This window comes from Mugil cephalus, chromosome 1, assembly GCF_022458985.1.
Source record: "Mugil cephalus isolate CIBA_MC_2020 chromosome 1, CIBA_Mcephalus_1.1, whole genome shotgun sequence".
NCBI lineage: Eukaryota > Metazoa > Chordata > Actinopteri > Mugiliformes > Mugilidae > Mugil > Mugil cephalus.
The window spans coordinates 22,745,718-22,765,093 of NC_061770.1; the positions used below are offsets into that span (position 1 = coordinate 22,745,718).

Below are 19,376 nucleotides of genomic sequence, written 5' to 3' on the forward strand. Positions count from 1 at the left end.
CACATAGTGTTACAGACTGATCATGGACATATTTGGTCGTGCTGCAGGAACACACACACACACACACACAGGATATTCAAGCCTTTACAGCAGCAGCACTTATAGGTTCAATTTAATGGAACCATCACCACTCTAGTGCTGCAGGGCTCTGCTCTGTGTGTGTGTGTGTGTGCGTATATCTGAACATTATACCTTAATGTTTATTAGCTCAGCTAATGAGGTGTGTCATTATCACCCAAGGTGGAATAGTCTATACGGTCATTGTCACTGCACATGAGCTTGGACATGTGCAAAATTAGTTATTTGTCTTAGATTCTTGATGACGACCTATGACATGTTAATAAATACACCGATCAGGCATAACATTATGACCACGCTCCTAATATTGTGTAGCTCTCTCCCTTGTGACTCCAAAACATTTGTGACTCATCAGAGAATTGACGCAGATCTTCTGAAGGTGTCCTGTGGAGCCCAGGTCAACACCTTGTGCTTCTTCTTCATGTTTTCTTAGTCGTTCCTTTTTGTATTTGTGTGCCCGTGTCAGGCTGCATCCTGCTGGCGTACATGTGGTACATGTCCAGGTCACATCCACATGACTGCCAGCAGCAGAACACTGAACTGTCACGTTGTTCACTACTCCTGCCGGGGTTTTAATGTTGCGGCTGATCGGTGTATCAGTTAACAATGCTCCAGCATGCTTCTGATAGCTCCGGCAAAGGCTCTGATTCATGTGAATATTTAAAAAAAAGCAATGGAAAAAATCTTTCATTTTAATGCAAAGTGTGCCCGGAGGTCTGAAAAAAAAAAAACAAGATTGCATGAAAATGCAATTTGTGATGAAAACGGTTTTGTGTCTGCGTGGGTGAAAAGGTGAATGGAAAATAACAGGGAATACAAAACAAGAGACAGCATCCAGAGGGTGGTGAACCCAAGGGCCTCAGACACCTATTAGAGATTCCTCTGGAGCAGAACTGAGTAAAGTCTGAGATCATCTTCTCAGAAAGAAAGAAAGGAAGGAAGCTCCAGGAACAAAAGAGTGAGAACACGTCGGCATGAACAGATTTTCTTTTTCCAACTGTTTCAACTGTTTACGCTCTTGCTGTTATTCACATAGTTTTGCCTCCCTGCCGCACACCTGCAAAAGCTGTCACCACTGCATTTACATCAGCAGCTACCGACTCGTGCAACGATGAAAGAGACATCAGCAGCAGTCATTATGGTACTGTACACCTGAAGTCCAAACATAATGAATAAATCAGCAAGTTGCTCTCAGGAAGAAAACAGGAGAATTCATTCTGCGTTACTCTCGGCCTTCATTCAGCCTTTTTTTTTCAAAAAAAAGGCTGAAAAAAAAAAAACACAGCTCAGGTAGATTTCTTCTGTTGACTGTCTCATTATAACCATCATCACACCGACACCGACAAACAAAAACAGGCTCTGTTTATATTTTTAGCTTCACACACACACACACACACACAGCGAACTTGGCTACAATTTCTCAGCGCAGTTGTTGGGTTTTCAGTGCTTTCTACCGTCAGACAACACATTTTAACACAACCCACTGTGTCTCCATATTGAACCGGGGGAGGGAGTTGGCTTCACCGAGCGCTGCTATAAGCCTCCATGCGAACGTTTGTATGTCATTAAGGGTTTAGTTGCTGAACGCTGCCAGTGCCAGGCCGACGTAAACGATCACGTTAAGTCAAAAACTGATGTATAGATGCCACAAAAGGTGTCATATGGGGAGATGAACATGTCTTAGTGAGTGTGCCTGTTAGTGTCTGTCATATACTAGTACTAGTAGATATGTGACTTGCTAACATGAGAAAATAATATTGGTCACGCTTTAATAATAGTATTGATAATAGTAATTATGATGTCACTGAAATTACCAATAGCACAGAATATTCCCGTATCTGTATCCTCATCCAGGTAGCTAAGGGCTAAGCTAATCTCTTTGAGGTTGAAAGTCACACGGTTGTGTGGTGGCATCATACGTGGGGGGGTGACTCCAGGACGCTGGAACTCACTGTTAAGTCTTCTCGAGGTGTTGTGGGTCTAATTTAGCAAAACATCTGTGAAGGGAGGTGCCCACTCAAAAACCCCAATGGTGTGCGGCCTACTGCCGTTGGCTAGGCTAGTTAGCTGGCGTCTTCTCGTTGGTTGCTAGCTGCTAGCTGACTGCTAGCCTGCTGGTCGGTTTTCATTTGGACTGGGCTTCTACATGTGTTTTGCCTCAGATCTGGGCACAAGGGATTGTAACATATTATCCTGTGTATTAATAGATGCCGTGTTCTGTTTGTCTATATTTTCTATTCTCTAAGCCTTCATAAACGCTTTATAAAGCATTAATAGTCCTCACTTTAGATTAGGTCATGAAAACAGTTTACTAACCATCAATAAATAGTTAGAGCGACTTTAATTAACTATTAATTACAGCAGGAATACATGTATTCATTCATTTATAAACTATTTATTAACACACTAAAGCTTAAAGTTACATATTGTAGTTACATAAAAATTTGTTCTTGCTGTAAGAACAAGAAGAAAGTTTGTTCTGACCAGGTCGTTTACACTTCACGAGATACTCAAGTGCCAAACTCCACAGAAGTCTTCATAGGGACCTCTCATTGTAGCATATGTTACATATGCTAAGCATTGTGGGAAAACATTGTGGATACCGCCCGAGAAAAAAGTTCTGATGTGTCGGAAACAAGCTGCAAGAACGAAATTCTGTTATGCAAGAACAAATTTCTTGCACCTAGGGCCGTTAGTAACCATTGGCACATCTGTCAATAATAAGATATATAAATGTACATCCGGTGCTTTGCTGGAATATAGTCCCAAGTCTATATCTGCCCTCGGCAATCCCTTCGTGTTAATTGCATTGACATTTTTACTTGATGTGAATGAACAGGTCACAAGAAGTAATTAGGAAAATTTTATTTATTTATCACTTCTGGGACCGACTGGCTAATTGAAAATCACTACATTACAGCACGTATGCTAAGCTAAAGCTAACAGCTGCAGACAGCGAATTAGGACAATGCCTAGATTTAAAAAAAAAAAAAAATGCCATTTCTCACTTATCAAACTCTATTTCACTTAGGAGTGGCTATTTACTCTAATACTATCAGTATAAGACTGGTGCTTTACTCACGCTTCATAGTGTGTAATTACTACTTCTAGGTCATTTTGTAGAGTTGTGTTTGATATGATTTTATCCATATATTATCTTCCTACATATAATCTGCCACCAATTTACAGTAAAGTTTGCAATACAGTCACACCTAACATAATTCACACCTTGAAACTGGAGCGTCTGACGGAAAATGGGTCGTTGGAGCACCATTCATTACAGGGAACGAGGACAGGGATAACGTATCAGGTGGTTAACAGAAACGAGTCAGGCAGGTTTCTGATGGGCAACACCCACAGATGTTAACGTTTAAACCTCCACCGGTGCCTTGGAGCTGATGAAGCTACTGGGATGAGTGGAGAAACATCTTGGGAAACACTCTATAGGTCTAGTTGCCTTCATTTAAAGTTCTTAGATATAATGTTTAGACTTAGATTTTTGTTCATCCATGAGGGAAACTGTCTGTGCACCGTAGCTCAGTTGCACATAGAAACAGAACTTTTGAGAAACACTAGTAAAAAGAAAATTAATTAAAAAATAAAATCTAGTAAAAAGTATGAGCGAAAAATGTACAAAACAAATGTACAAGAAATAGAGACACAACTAAATATATATTCTAGATTTGTAAGGGTCAACATCTAATGAATTAACCTGCATGGGTGTAGTGGGTTATTTCTCATACTGATTTTAGGTTTAAATATGTTTTTTGTTTTTTTTGTGGGTTTTTTTGTGTTTTAATTGTTGTTCTCTCCAAACTCCTTACTTTTTCCACATGACCAGTGTTCACAAAGATGGTTATTTTTAAATACAGACTGCATGGGAGTAATTCTTTTCTGCTTGTGTTTCACGCTTCCATTTCATTCCATCAAACATTGTGCGGAAGTGTTTATTCTGTAGCGACTGCCCGACCGAAACAAAGAAAATCTACGAGGTAGATATGTAGAAGAGCATCGTGTGCAGTGACTAAATCTTCCTGAAAACCCAGCGCTCCAGTCAGTCACACACACTCAAGTGTCTCTGCACGCTCTGATGTTCCTGCTATTCACACGCGAACACACATTTTGTGTAATTTCACCCCTCAAAACACACGAGTGCGCGTCCCACGTACGTGGCTGTGAAGCCGTGGAGACGGTGTCACTGGCCTCGTTCCGAGGCTGCGCTCCGCATTAGGACGAAGAGGGCAGAGCTTGAGGAGCTCCTCACCGTCTGGATGAGGTGCGCTCGGTGCGCTCGCCCACACCCGTGCAAAAGCTCATTAAACCTATTAGCGTAACAACAACAACCAGAGGTTACACCATCCCCGAACAAATATCAGGACCATCATCTCCTCCCCTGATCAGACTTGTGGCGGTTTATCAGGGCTCTGACACGGCAAGCTGTGGCAAACTAATTGAGAACAGTGTGTTCACCTGCAGGATGGAACATTTAGCGCAAGGAAAATAATCAGCACTGCAATAATGGCGATGCCCCGAAGATGCAAAGACACAAGAAACGTGTTCCAGACAAAGAGTTTCATTATGAAAATGAGTTATACATATTCTGCTTCTTTTTTTTTTTTCTTTCTGAGGGAAACGTACTGGGTGGCTGAGCAACATTTACAGCAATGTCTGATTAAACCTTCACATGGATTCTGACTTGGTAGGAAAGCGTTGAAACAGTGTCTGAAAAGTGATAATTTAATGTCAGGTAGGAGAATGTTTCAGAAGGAGAAGCTGAGCAACTGCATGCTCTGAAACATAGGTATTCAACAGGGGGTCTGTGGTTGATTAGACATTTTTTTTTAAATGTCAATCAAAGCCAATCCCCAGGCCGCATATAAAATCCCAGACGCTAGCTGCAACATTAGCAGAAGAGAAGCTAACAGTGCAGCTCGCTCCCGTCAACCAACTACTGAGGCCAAAATGGATCGCTTTGTCACAAGAACACAAGGAGACAAGAGTGAAACCCTCCAGCTCAAGCCACCGGTGACCGCTCAGGTGTCGAGTATATATAGTATCAGTTTGGGGTCCTTGGTCTGAAAAACAAGAGGGTGCATGTAGTTGGACAAGTTCAGAAAGTTGCGATGGAGCTTGGTTTGGTTGTGAAGGTTCTTGAAGGTAAGTAGCAGGAACTTGTACGTGTCAATACAGGATTTTATTGGACCAGTTGAGTTCATGAAAGAGTTACAGTATTCGGGGTGGTCTCTGTGAAAAATGGTTTGCATTAAACACTACATTTTTTTCTGTTATTTGGCCATAAATGTCAAAATAATAGGAACCTGTGTCAGCCCAACACAACAGAGAAACCACAGCCTCCAAAATAAAAACAAAGTTAAATCATCAGCTCTCTCAGTTATTTAAAAAAAGGAAAACCTAAATACCACAGCATTCACTACAAACATGGTCCAGGACTGTTCATTACAACATGTCAGTTTGAACTTATCATGACTTATCAAGTGAGTATAACTTTAAATGCTTAAAGGCAACAAGGCCTCAGAACGGTGGTCGCCCTGACAGGCCACAAACACTAGTGGGCGCTGTGTCTTTTTTTGCCAGTCAGGTTAATTTTTGTTCACTTTCATGGCAACTGAAACTTTCGTTGAAGATGAGTCGTATCTATTTGTACCCTCGAACCTCCTCAGTCAATCTTTCTTCATTGTGTTCAATCAAAACAATCAATAGAAAATTGGTGGTGAAGAAGCGCGTAGCTACATTTCTGGGGGGGTCACGCCAGGCTACGGCGTTAGGGTCTGGCCTGTCGCCATAGCTACGCCGTCAAACCACCTACCACGTCCAATAATTCTTCTGTGCCGTTGCTATATTACCGCCCCTTTGAGCACAGGTCTGCCTGAGGCCATACAGAGACACCTCCGATTCGCCTTCTTCTCACATGGACGCTAATAAATGTCAGCATGAGTAAAGGCTTACGAAGCCGTTTCACCCTGGAATCAGCTGAGCCATGGCGAGACCCTGCTCAGCGAGGTGAGACGCATCTGCCCGGCCCAAGGATTAACATTCTTTGTCATTCTACCCTCACCTTCCTGCGGTCGCCTCCGGATTGAATCTAAAATGTGATATTTAATGGAGCTCCGTCCCTTTTTATGGAATGCATCTGCAATTTAAATGATCCACGTACTCATGGTATGTGTCTATTAATCATTTTTAAATGTGTGGATGGAAACCCATTTCATTTCAGGCGTGGAAGCTACAGCCAGAGAGTCCTGGAGGCCAAGGTGATGCAGAACAAACAGTGTTCAGTGAATGTGTTCAACTTTAACAGTGAGGAAGACGACAAAGGACTATGATTACGACAAGTATGATATGAGTTTTTTTGCAGGGTTTTAGTGTTTCATTAAGCTTTCAGTATCTTTTATGAGCCTGGACATGGCTGGGAATAATAAACACACTGTTTTGAATTATTTTTCTTTTGATTTGCCCGCGACAAATGGAAAGAATTTAAACTTTTATAGCTTTAAATGTCAGTTTTTAGTAGCTAGATTCTAGTCACTGTTGCCCTGTGTGTCTGCCCACGCAAAATAAAGGGCAAAATACCTGGAAAAAGAAATCTGACTTGAATATTCATGCGTGAACCAGCCGTACCTCTGTGGCTCTCTGGATGTTTGCACCGGGGGCACGCTCGCAAGATTGGCGGCATTTTAATTTTTAAGTTGCTCCTCCCTGAAGATTTTGAATAATCTAGTTGAAGCACTGGGCTGCATGCCCGATTAAGAATTGTGGTGGGTTATTTTGGAAAACAACAACAAAATACAACGCATGGGATGAGCATCAATGCATGCACCGACAGTAGGGTGCGTTCTCATCCTACTCTGTCATGTCCCAAGAAGCCCCAATAAAGCTAAAGAAGACCGGCCGACATAAGTTCTGTGTGTAAATTTAGCAGGTTACATGAAAAACAAAACAAAAAGTTAGACCAGGTTGGAACGATGCATAACCAGCCTGTGAAATCGTCTTCAGCCTGACATGCTGATGCTGTGGTATTAGTTGAAATTGACATTGTAACCCACGATCCAATGTCACATTTTCACGGGGGAAATATAAGGTATGAGGGAAAATGTTTCAACGTGCAAGATGGGAGATGCGAGGAGGCAGGAACAACAACAAAATAGTTTTAATAGAATTTTAAAAAGACAAAAAGGTGCTGCGGCGATTAGCAGGGGATTCCAGATAAAAGACAAGAAAGAAACGCAAAGGAAAACAACTTCAAGAAACTTTAAACAAGTCCAGTTCTTGACCTGGACGACTGAGAATCTTCCCAGACAAGCACAGGAGTCCAGTGAAAGAATAAATATAAAGCGGGAATAGAGAATCAAAAAAGAAGTAATGGCCAAGGCACAAAAAGTCCAGGGGTTACACCCACTGACTGTATGTACTACTGACAAACCAATCGTGATGTCACCCATTGGATTCTGAAGATGAAGTGGGCGGAGCCTGCAGCCGCCATGTTGTATGAGCTTTACTCCACCCACACAGGGAGGTTGTGCTGGGGGCGGAGCTAAAGCATCCTGGAGGTTGAGACCCGCCCACCCAACTCTCTACCACCTGTCACTCTAAGCGGGAACTCCCTTAATTATGCAGAATTTTAAACCTTAATAAAAAACTAAATAAACGAATGAGCTAGAAAAAAAAACATACAGTTGTCATGAATAGTGAAATAAACTAATGAGACCAGGCTGTAAACATGTTGGGAGACTCAACAAAGACTCTACGCACTAGTGGATCACATTACGCTTCAGTCACTGGGAGATTTTGAATGTTAGTATTGTGGCTTTTGAGCAGTAGTATTTCCTTTCACGTTCCTTTTTTATTTGGATTTCATTTCACGGGAAAAATAAGTTTGGGGTTAATTGTGTTAACAATGTTCATACTCACTCTAAAACACACTGTTATCTGGCACCTAAAGTGCTCTAAGACAATTTCTTCTAAACAAAAACTATAATTACTAAATCGGGCATGGATTTAACTTGGATTAATACTTTAAACTACCATGGTTTTTTCCTCTGGATCCTTAGCAAATGGGGAGAAAAACAATCAGTGGAATGGAGAAAAAAAAACAAATGCATGAAGCAAATATATAACACGCATCCACGTTAATAAGCGCCAGTTCGGTTTAATTGTTCCAATAAATATTCGATTAGACAAATTGCTCGTATTGATCTCATCCAAACGTTTCTCACATCAGTCCAACTCATTTTAAGAGATCACTGTGAAACCAGTTAGTTACACGTTACCATGGAGACCGAGCCAAAAAAAAAAAAGAAGCAAGATCCAAATCAGCTTGGTAGCCCCTTTGACATTCAGTCCAAGTCAGAACTAAAAGACACTGATGATCAGTATATATCTGAGTGATGTAGCGATGGACTGGTGTTGAGCCTTAACCAGGAAACACAACGGAAAAGGAAAAGAGATTTTGACAATGTGTAAAGTTGTTCTCATATTTGACTTATTAAATGCTGTGTCTCCTGGTTCCATGAAGAATAATGAAGGATTAAGAGGTGTTTAAGGATTTCTGTTGATGTGTCTAAAACATGTTTTGAATTTTGTATAGCCCTGAGTTTAGGGGGAAGGTTTCGTCACTGCTAAGATCATTATCATCATCGGCTAATGAGCTGCTTCGTTAGTTGTGAAGGATGTTGATTTGGGGGGCAATTTAGAATCCTTTCCACCTGACTAGACTATTTGATCAATAACAATAATGAAAGTTAAACATTTATCGGGGCCAGGTTATTCCAGCCTCGATAAACCAACATCCATCAACAGCTGACTCAGAATATTAAGCAGCCTGGTCCCGGTGGTGTCGAGCTGATACGGTAGTGTGTGTGTCTTACTACTCACACTACCGCTGCCGTGGCTTTAATATCAAAAGGCAGCAGCTTTCCTTGACAGTAGCAACTGATTCCGTACATGCACCCAAGGCCTTTTGGTAAAGTCATTACCATTCCTGTCAAAAAAGCTGCAACCTGATGCTGGTGAACAGACCCCTGACTGAAGAAAAAAAAAAAAAAAACGCATCAAAGACAGAAACTGTCCCATGTGCTCTTTCAGTCTAACACTTGGCGTCTTCTTTTATGAACTGTAATAGAGCTTACTATCACCGTTGTGGTTATATTCTCAGCTGAGGTGATTTAGCAATAAATGTAACCGGAACAGACTATATATATATATATATATATATATATATGAAGGTGGAAAGTGGATTTTACCAGAAACAGCAATTTTTCCTGCAGAAGCTTCCTCATAAAATCAGGCAATAATCTGTTAACGGTGACAAATTATTCAGTATTAACTATCATATAAAGTACAAGATGATTTTGTATATTAAAACCAACAGTAAATCTATTTAAAAAAAAAAAAAAAAAAGGTATTGAATGATACACCGATCAGCCACAACATTAAAACCGATGAAGTGAATAACATTGACCATCTTGTCCCTGCCACAACGCTGCAGAAGCTGTATATAAACACAGTTGTGCAGTTCACATCAGGATTCTCCCATCGGTGGGATATTGCCCTAGCATGATGTGAGGCTAAAGTATGCGCTTCCATTAAAGATTGTGTAGCTACACATTTGATTTGTTTGGTCTTGGTTAGATCATCAAGAAGACTGATCTTGTGGGAATAGACCAAAACTTTGTTCCGTTTCGAGATCTGAGTGAGCGGCTCTCGCAGCCCTGGAGCTTCTACAACGACAGCCTGACAGACTGCAGTGACAAAATCTGAACGCACAAGCAAGTACATCAGTGTCTGTTTTGGAGGCACAAGGGAGATGTACACAATATTAGGAAGGTGGTCATAAAGATAAGCGTTTGTTGTATGTTACTGGTGTTTAGCTCCGAGATTCAATATTTCACTCTCCGTCCTGATACCTGAAGCACTCTCAGAGTTTCTGTTACACAATATGTCAACCACTAGTTGCAACATCATCAAAGCAGAACAGTGTCAGTGTCTGTCGCAGGATCTGTTGTGTCCTCTCCACTCACAGTGGAAAAGTCAAGAGAGGAAGAAGAGGAAGCGAAAGTCCACATCAGACTCTCCTTCTGAGGATGTTTCTTTTTCCTGCTTCTCTCTGGGAGTTACAGGTTCATGTTTTTATTCTGACCCTTTTCCACAGAGAAGAACATCTTCATCTTGCTTCTTGGTTGTCAAAGGAATGAAATGATCAAAAAAAAGACGAATTGGACCTTTTTTTTCGCATAAACGAAACCCTGATACTGCAGAATGAATGATTTTATTGCGTCTGGGCTGAGAAATTTAAAAATGTGGTTATAATGGAAGTCAATGTGACATCATTGTCAACTTAGGTTAAAAGAGGGTAATAAATTTTAAGTCTAATGCTACACAAAAACTAATGATCCTATCAAGTCAATATTTTAGATAGTCTTGGTCACACCAAAGGCTGATTTGAAAAAAAATGCCCCAGTCACCCAACATTAGTTTAATGGAAAATAGCAAAATTTTCTTTCTTTTTATTTTTGTAAAAACAACTGTGACTTCAAACAATGAAACTGTCACGTAAAGGGTTAAAATTCCTCAAAATGATTGAACTTTTGGTAGTGTTGTAAAGTACTGAGGTGGTTTAAGAGATTTATGCATAAAAAAATTATCAGAAAAAATTATTATTGTGTTAAGTTTTTACAGCAGTTTTTGGACATGGACTTTTTTTGTCCACTAAGGTTACAAGTGGGTAGTGAATTAAACAGATGCCCAAGGGTTAAGTAAGTATAAGTAAAGCTATTATCATTTTAAAAAGTACATTAGTGGTGAAAGAAATGGTTTCCTGTTCCTGGGGTGGATCAGGGCAGTTTGGGAGGAAAATATACGGCGTGGCTGTGGTGCATCAAGTAAACTCTAACTCAGTAAACTGCTACGACGCTGTCCCATGCAGCATGAAGATGCGGTCCAGACATTAGAACTCCACCGTCCGGTTTCCTAAAAGTTTGCTTATATCACTCTGCTTTGCTTCTGCAGCTGTTCTACTCCGGTGAGCCGAGGTGATCCAACACTAATGACTCGCGCTATGGTTACTGGTTACTTGGGGGAAATGCTGGCAAGAACTAGGATGGAAGAAGAGTGGGGGAGGAGGAGGAGGAGGAGGAGGAGGAGTTGGGAAGCCCTGATGGGTTGTCAAAGATAGATCACTTAATTTTGCCTGCTTCCCTCTCATGTTTCATCTGTTCCACCTCACGCTTTGATCCGTCCTCATCCCCACTCCGGCTGCATGTCTGTTGCTGAGGCTGCCAAAAACCGGGATTGTACTCGGAGGAGCTTGTTAGCGCGCTGCCTCCCAGGTGATCATCCTTAAAAACGGGGCTGGGCCGGTGATGCCGTTCTTTTTTTTTTTTTTTTTTTCCCAGCTGCTTAATTTCACATCAAGTCAACACGTGAGCCACCTGCACATTTCATTCATTTCTTTAAGAAGATGAACACGTCATCAACAGAGCGTCGAATATTCAGAAGGCGGTAGTAAAAAAAAAAGAAGAAGACCAAGCACAAAAGAAAATGACAGAACTGAAGTCAAACTGGCAACTCTTCAGTCGCCTCTTCCTCTTTCACACCTGACAGGCGTGGAGAGCTCCTCACCCTAAGCCGGCGCGCTCCTCCAGTCCAAAGCTGCATGCAATGCAAAGCACTGTGAATTCCGAACCTCATGCTCGTCTTACCTTGCTCTCGGCTCAGGCTGCGAATGTTGCTGGAAGCGTCCATTGATGTATTCCCAAATAAGACGGAGCTCCACGTGCTGCTAGTACAGGGACGGAGGGGCTGGCGTCACCCAAACTACCATCTGGAGTGCTGCTACTGTCACAGGCATGCCTTGCTCCGTGGGTGTCATCGTCTGAAGTGTCACAGCACACTAAAGCATGTGTGTGTTGAGTGGAGGGAGGGGGCTAACTTATATTTCTCCTCCTCCTTATATTTTACCTATCCAGTCCTTCCTTCTTTGCTCATCCCCTGCCCATGTGCTAATGTGGTGGGGAGCTGCAAAGACAATAGTGTGGTTCTGCACACTTCTTCTTCTTCTTCTTCTTCTGTCTTTACTGTACAGGCTGGAGGGGTGTGTGTGTGTGTGTGGGGGGGGTGGGGGGGGATGTGTTGCCTGGGGAGCTTTGGGAGCGCACTCAGTGCATTCAACCACTCATGGTTCTTGTATGGGAGGGGGGAAGTGCCTGGTTCAGCGCTGATCACCTGGGAGAATGAGCGCTATTAGATGAAATGGGAGGGACAAGTGGGACAAAAAAAAAAAAAAAAAACAGGGTGGGGAGAGCTGAACGGGAGGAGGAGGTGGAGCGGGAGGAGGACGAAGCGGCAGAGATGGGAAACGAGCTGAAATCCGTCTGCCGAGATAAAGCCGGGGGAGCGAGTGGGAGCGAGAGAGGAGCGGGATCAGAAAGGCGCGAAGGAGGCAAGGTGGCTGAGATTTGCGAGTGGCAAAGAGCAGCAGCGTGCGGCGCACATGTTTTATTCAACAAGGAGCAGCTGAGGGAGCGAGGACCAACCAGGCAGGGATGGGTTCGTCCCAGCAGTGAGCTAAGAAAAGGGAGAGGCAGATGGGGTCTGAAGCCAGCAGGAGATCAAGCAGCCCTCAAACTCCTGGTGGAAGAATGTCTGCAGACGCTGCGACAGACTTTGAGGAAGCTGCTGCTAAAATAGGGCCGCGTGGTATCGCCTGGAATAAACCCCAAACCAGAATCAAATTTACCTCAGAAATAGATGAGGTATCGTCTTGAAATAATGCAGCATTTAGTGGATTAATTTGCTCTTAATGATAAAAAAGAACATTAGTAAACGCATTCACTTAAATTGTGAGAGTTAGAGAGGAAGAGACTTCTGCGTGTTTTGGATCGACAAAATCCAAAATTGTCTAAAGAATTACTGCCTGTAAAAAACGTGAAGGATATTACCAGGGGATATTATTAAATATTACGCAGTTGGCATGGCAACCGGTCGTCGCCATTACATCACATCCTGTTTCTATAGTGTCAACTAAAGTAAAACTAAAAAATAACTACCTAAAATGACTGAAACCGTCATTGAAATAAGTAGTTTCAGTCTGCCCCAAGTCCCGCCCACTAACATGGAGGAAGGGGAGTTTATGACCTATACTGCAGCCAGACACCAGGGGGAGCTCTACTTGCTTTGGCTTCACTGTTGAGGAGAAGTTCTGCCGCCAGCGCTCCCAGACGTACAATAATTGTCGTATTTTTATGATAATATGCGCGTGTGTTTATTAAAAGACATGATAGAATTGAATCTTTTTAAATCTAGCGTTGAATGCTTTGTGCAAACCAGTTAAAGTATATGTGGATATATCTTGCAACTACATAGTTCTTCAACAGGGAGTCTGCAACCTCCAGAAGGTCCGTGGAGGTACTGCAGGGGGGTTGCAAAATATTTGGTTGATTAGACATTTTTTAATATGTATATTTTTTTTAAATTTTCCCTCACAAATTTAAATTTCTTTAAATGCATAAGGATAAATGGAGGCAGAAGACATTATCTTTCAGTCAACACTTCACGCATCCAGCGATACAGGAGCCGTTTCAAACAGAGCTCCACACTGGACCTGTCAATCTAAACATGGTGCGCACAGTAGGCCCCGCCCCAACTGCCGCTGATCCAATCACAACGCTGCATATTACACACCGACTATGTCAGCTTCCCCCGAAATTGGCCGAGAGCCTCTTCAGTCTCCAGGTGAAATCCAGAAGTACGCTGCAATATTAATTTCATATATACACACAAACACATTTGGCCTGAAAAATGTCGAAAATCCCTGCTGTACTACACCATTTAAGAACTATATCTGGATAAGATCACCCCACAGAGCGTAGTTTAGTGCATTTTTAGTCACTCAATATCTGGGATGTTTAATTTTTGCTTCCTTAGCAATTATAGATTTCTGAAGGAAACAGAAGAACACACACACTCGGTTTAAATGCTTTGTTATTTGTGCATTGACCTGTTTTTTCTGAACAATGCTGGTCGTGGGACGGCAGCATTACAAACACGTAGAGGTTCGTAGGTTAGGTTCCTAATGCAGATGCAGCAGCAGAGCTTATTAACGCCAGAGCTGATTTACGAACACGCCCTGTGCGATATTTGCAGGGGAGGACTCGAAGTTATTTAAAATCATGCTGCATCGCCATCAAATATAGAACACAGTTTACAATATTTTCAGCAACTATATCAGCCACAGTATGAATAATAGACACTGAACATCCTCCGCTCATGCATGTTTCATGAGGCAGAAACAACAAACCTCTGCTCTTTTGTGCATGTCATAATCCCACTCGCCCGGGATGTGCAACCGGATCCTGCGTTTCAACCAAAAAGTCAAGCTTCATTTAGCCACGTGGGTCTTCTCCGCACACGAACCCGCAACACCTCGCGCTGCCCGAGCGAGCTTTTGGACGTGCTACAGCGGCCGTCCACCGAGTCCACAACGCGACCTGTCCTGTCACCGACGGTCAGGGCCTGGGGCCGTCAGTGACAGGAACTAGAGGTTAGAGGCTGAGAGCGTGGGGGCAGCCCATGAGGGGGAGGCTGGTGTGATGGTATTGTAGGTGTGAACGCTTGGACTATAAGTGGGGGTTGTGGATCATGACCGTGGGGAATGTGAAAGTGCTCTGCAGTAGTTGGGGGCTGGGACCTTTTTACTTTTACCGTAGAAGTAGGACAAAGCGATTATGTAAAATACGGCCTTGGCTGCGAATAAAAATCTTTTCAGCCTGATTGTGGCTAATAATGATATAAATGTCGATTGTAAAGCGTTTTTACACCGGTCGTCCACAACATTACGACCAACTGACAGGAGAAGTAAGGAACAATTCAATGAGGAGCTTTTGGACCTGGTACTCATTCATGTGTTTGTTACTTAGACACGTAGCACCCACCTAGACCAGACCAGACGCCCCCTCCCCATAGCAAATAGTGATACGGATCGATACTGCAATATCGATACTTTCGATACCAGGTTTTTATGCTCGAAAATCGATTTTCAAATCAAAATATCGATACTTTCGATACTTCAGTGGAAACTATTGAGTTGTGGCAACACAACAAACCTTGTGAAACACAAACTCAGGTTAAACCACAACAGAGAATATGAGGCATTTATGATGAGGAGGACAGAAGAGGAGAGAACAGAGTCAGAATTAAGATGAAAATTTTCATTTTATAGTCGTTCTTAATAGTTAAACAATATTTAATTTAATGGTCTCATTATTTTACTATATATTTTACAACAAACTGCAGAGTTTAAAATAAATAAATTACTCTGATGTCTTGTATTCTTTACTTAGCTATGATGTGAAATATACCATACACAGTATCGGTATCGGATCGGTATCATCAATACCATCCTCAGTTTTACTCAGTATCAGATCTGAAATGAAATCGGTGGCATCGAACATCACTAATAGCAATGACCCTCCTTGACTGAGTCACAACAGTTTAGGAGGCAACGAGGGAGACCGACAGGATATGAGGAAGGTGGTCATAATGTTATGCCTGATCGGCGTGTGTTGTTCTGGCGGGGCAGCGGGTTATCTGAGCTCTTATAAAAGCAGAGAGGGTTTATTAAATCGATGTGGAGCAGCCACTGAGGGAGCAGACTGAGCTGAGAGCTGCTGGTCAGATGCGGTGGGGATGTGGGAGTATTAGAAACGACCCCCGCTGATTCTTTAAGGCCTGATGAGAAAGTCAAGGCGGCGCGAGAGGCCACGCAGACGCCGTTGGGACGTCTTATTAAATGTGCATGTGGCTCGAACTGAAGCCCTTTTCTCTGGCCGTCCATGATCACAGGATTCAAATGCTTCCATTGAAGAAATGATGCGAGCGGGACTCTGATTCATGCTGTAGGAGACTCTATATACTTTAACACGAGAACTCTGGTGTCATGGTGTTGTGGATTTGTTCTGTGGTCATTTCATTTATGTTCTAGTTGTTTCTTCGTCCTTTTCTTCCTGCTTTAAGTTTTCCTACCACTGTCTCTTGTTCTGTGTGCTTTGGCTTATGTCAGCCCTTTTTTCCCTTTTTGTTGGATTATCCCCTTTTGTTGGACTTATTTTTTTTTTTTTTATTTTACTTTTGTAATTTTCATTAAATTTCATTTTGTTTTCTCTGCTGGGTTCTTTTCAGTGTGTCCTGACCAGTTTGTGTTCTGCTAAACCGTGACATAATGTTATGTGCTGTGTGTCCACGTGGTCGATGAGTTGACTGACAAATTACATGACACAGCTGTAGCATCATTACTGACATCATTACTGATGCATGACAATTTAACAATTGTGTCTTTGCATTCAGGTGCCTGTATGAACATTACTTGCTGTGATTTTTTTATAGATAGAATTTTATCTATACAATCACATAATATACAAGTTTTTACAAGAATAATTAAATAATTAAAGTAGAATTTCAGAATAAAATTCCTCATTTGAGCTCCAAAACAAGAATATTGACAAGATTGGAGCACTTTTTGTATGAGTAAATATGTCTTTTGTCCCTTTTGGCTCTGACCTCAAAGGGTTTTGTTCACAGGGTGGAAAGAGGAGACAAGAACATGAAGCTGTATAAGTGCGTGGACGCACAAGTATTTGGATGTTGTGTTTGCGCTGCATGTGTGTCTGCAAAAGAACAAAACAAAAAACAACACTTTTCAATAATGAAAAAGCTGTAACTCATGAAGACGTCACTTTCATTTGTCTAATTCAGATTGGTGAAGCGTCCTGTAAAATGTTTCAGATAATTTAACATTTCTGGGTGAAAAAATAATCATTTACATTAATAACTCACAGTGTGTGCTGCATATATATATATAATCTAATCTATATTGGAGCTACATTATTAGTCTCTCAGCATCATTTTAGTGGAATTGCTGCATTGAGAATTCTCAGTTCTCTTATTCACGCTGAGCTGAACTCACAGATTTGCACCAGAGGCCAAGGACTGGAAACATGTCTGTGTCTGAAACAGCTGAAACATGCATGTTCATGTAGCTGCATAAATGTAGGACACTTGCTTACAGCTAGCTTCAGGGAGGATTTATTTCATTTTTTTTTTTTTTTTTAGGATTCAGCGCGCGGATGTGCACAACGTCTCGGTTCTTCTATCAATATGCAGACCCTCGTGTGTGGGCGTATCCTCAAGTGAGCGCCCTGGAAAATCAGTCACCCGTCTTGATAGAAAATGACCTAGGGGCCTGAAGAATAACCATCCCACCCACTGTAAAGAGTCGGTGCACTGGGAGACATGTTTGTGTGTGTGGCTGCTGAGGCCTGACGACCGGCTGAATACTGTCAAAATCGATTCACGTGTGCGGTGCTGGAAACGTGACAGCTGTTTTATTTTTCTTCTTGTGATATGTTTGGACAGCTGGCTACGCATATTGTAACCCTGAATGAGTGCTCTCAATTTCATTCATTTCCAGTCAGTAAAATTCATAAAGTTCACCTGCTGCCTTAAAAAGGTGAGGAAACCCAACCTGAAGAAAACCTCAAAGAGCTGAGGCAAAATGAATAATTTCTTGTTTCAACTTGATGCTACGAATAAAAAACGCATTCGGGTACATTATCCACTGAAGAAAACTCATCTTATCTTGCCAATGAACTCACATTTCCAAGCTAAGATCAAGCGTGGACGACTAATGGCAAGTTTTAAAGATTCAGCTTGCATCTTTATTTTATTTAGCCTGTTTAGAGAGGAGGAAATTAAAATTTAATCCACCAAAAACAACCACTTTGACATTAATTCCTTGTAAAATCCATCCATCCATCCATCCATCCATCGCGCTTATTGCGCCAATATTTTTTGCTGACGTTGTAACACGGTGGTTTAATCCTCTTCTGTAGAGTCTTGTTTCAAAGGTATCGCCATTGTAACGTGGTGTGGGAGGAAAACGTAGCAACGGATGCTGTTGGCATAGCTTCAGGTGGAGGGATTTAAACACAGCACCTTTATTCAGCCCGGTTAAAGACCATATTCTACTATACACACAGTTAACAGAACGTTTGTGGTGTAAAGCCTTTCACCAGCATCCACATAACTTAAGTGGAGGAAGTAAAATAAAAAAAAAGAGACATGAAAAAAAAAGGGAAATTGAAGGAGGCGCCACCTTGTGAAGCAAACTGGTAATGCTCATGTAATACTCTGTTTTGATACTTACTGTTTTGATTAGTTATTGTTACTGTTGGAACTTGTTGTTGCAACATGAAACGACTGAAATTATAATAACTGGTTATTTGTTCTTGGTTCTTTTTGTTAGTTTAGTTTGTGAAATTTGTGCTCACGTGTTACGTTCAATTACATCCTGTGCATCTCGTGGGGCCTAAGCCTCCCCTGTCCCTTAAAACCTAGTGACGCCCCTGGTTCTGTCTAATTAAAAAAACATGAAAAAGAGAAAATGGCGGCAGCCTCTATATTTCCCAGCATTCAAATATGTAAATATAGTGATATAACTTTTCCTAATGAGTTAAATGAACATTTACCACCACATTACTTTAAGTTTGGAAAACTTATTAAACTGAGTTCAATATTAAAAACTTCTCATGACGAGTTAAAGAGAAGAAAAACGTTCACATATCTTAATGTACTTATGTAATATTTATTTGTTTCCATTAGATTGAACATTAACATGTAGTAGACTGTTCTCATGTAGGAGAGCAGATGTCGTCTGTTTTTTGTTTTTGTTTTTTTCTATTACGCTATGATCTATCGCATTTCTCCTCGTAAGTACTTTGAATGCCAGCGAGGTCATTAGTTGCCACCTCCTGTTCCGTGATCAGTCAGTTCACGAGTGGTTCAGGCCGCCCACACGAAGACTGACCCCAGAGACGATGCTTCTTGAGGTGAGCTGGACATTTAAAGGGCATCAGTGGCAGTTCGGATTTAGCCCTGATGTGAACTGATGTGGCATTTCTCAGCCAGACAACACACACACCATGATAGTCGCCTTTCACAACAAAAACATGAATCCCGTAAATAATTCAAGGAACAATTTTAATTTCACATTTCACGACTGGACATTTTAGTACCAGTCCTCAGCAGCCGACATCTGTCTCACTCTTCTGTCTCTTCCACGCTAACGCCATCCTGGAGGAGAATTACTTTATCATGACTGGGCTCGCCGCCATGTTGCATAATTAGTTTGCAACTGATTAGATGCCTCATTAGATGAGAATCTGCCTGCACTTGAAGAGACCTCTGATGCTGACAGCATCTCTTCAAAATAATGCAGAACCACACCT

General features: G+C 41.8%; 1 protein-coding gene across 2 annotated transcripts in view; it reads right to left on the minus strand.

The window, feature by feature from the left end:
• plch2a (phospholipase C, eta 2a) overlaps positions 1 to 19,376 on the minus strand; it is a 132,941-nt gene that overhangs the window by 54,583 nt on the left and 58,982 nt on the right. The window contains exon 1 of one of the 2 annotated variants that reach the window (XM_047582841.1): positions 11,796 to 12,148. The exons of the other annotated variant lie outside the window; for it this stretch is intronic. Coding sequence (XP_047438797.1) covers positions 11,796 to 11,838 — 43 coding nt within the window. The 5' untranslated portion in view covers positions 11,839 to 12,148. Of the gene's footprint in view, positions 1 to 11,795; positions 12,149 to 19,376 lie in introns of those variants that run through there. 2 annotated transcript variants of the gene reach the window in all.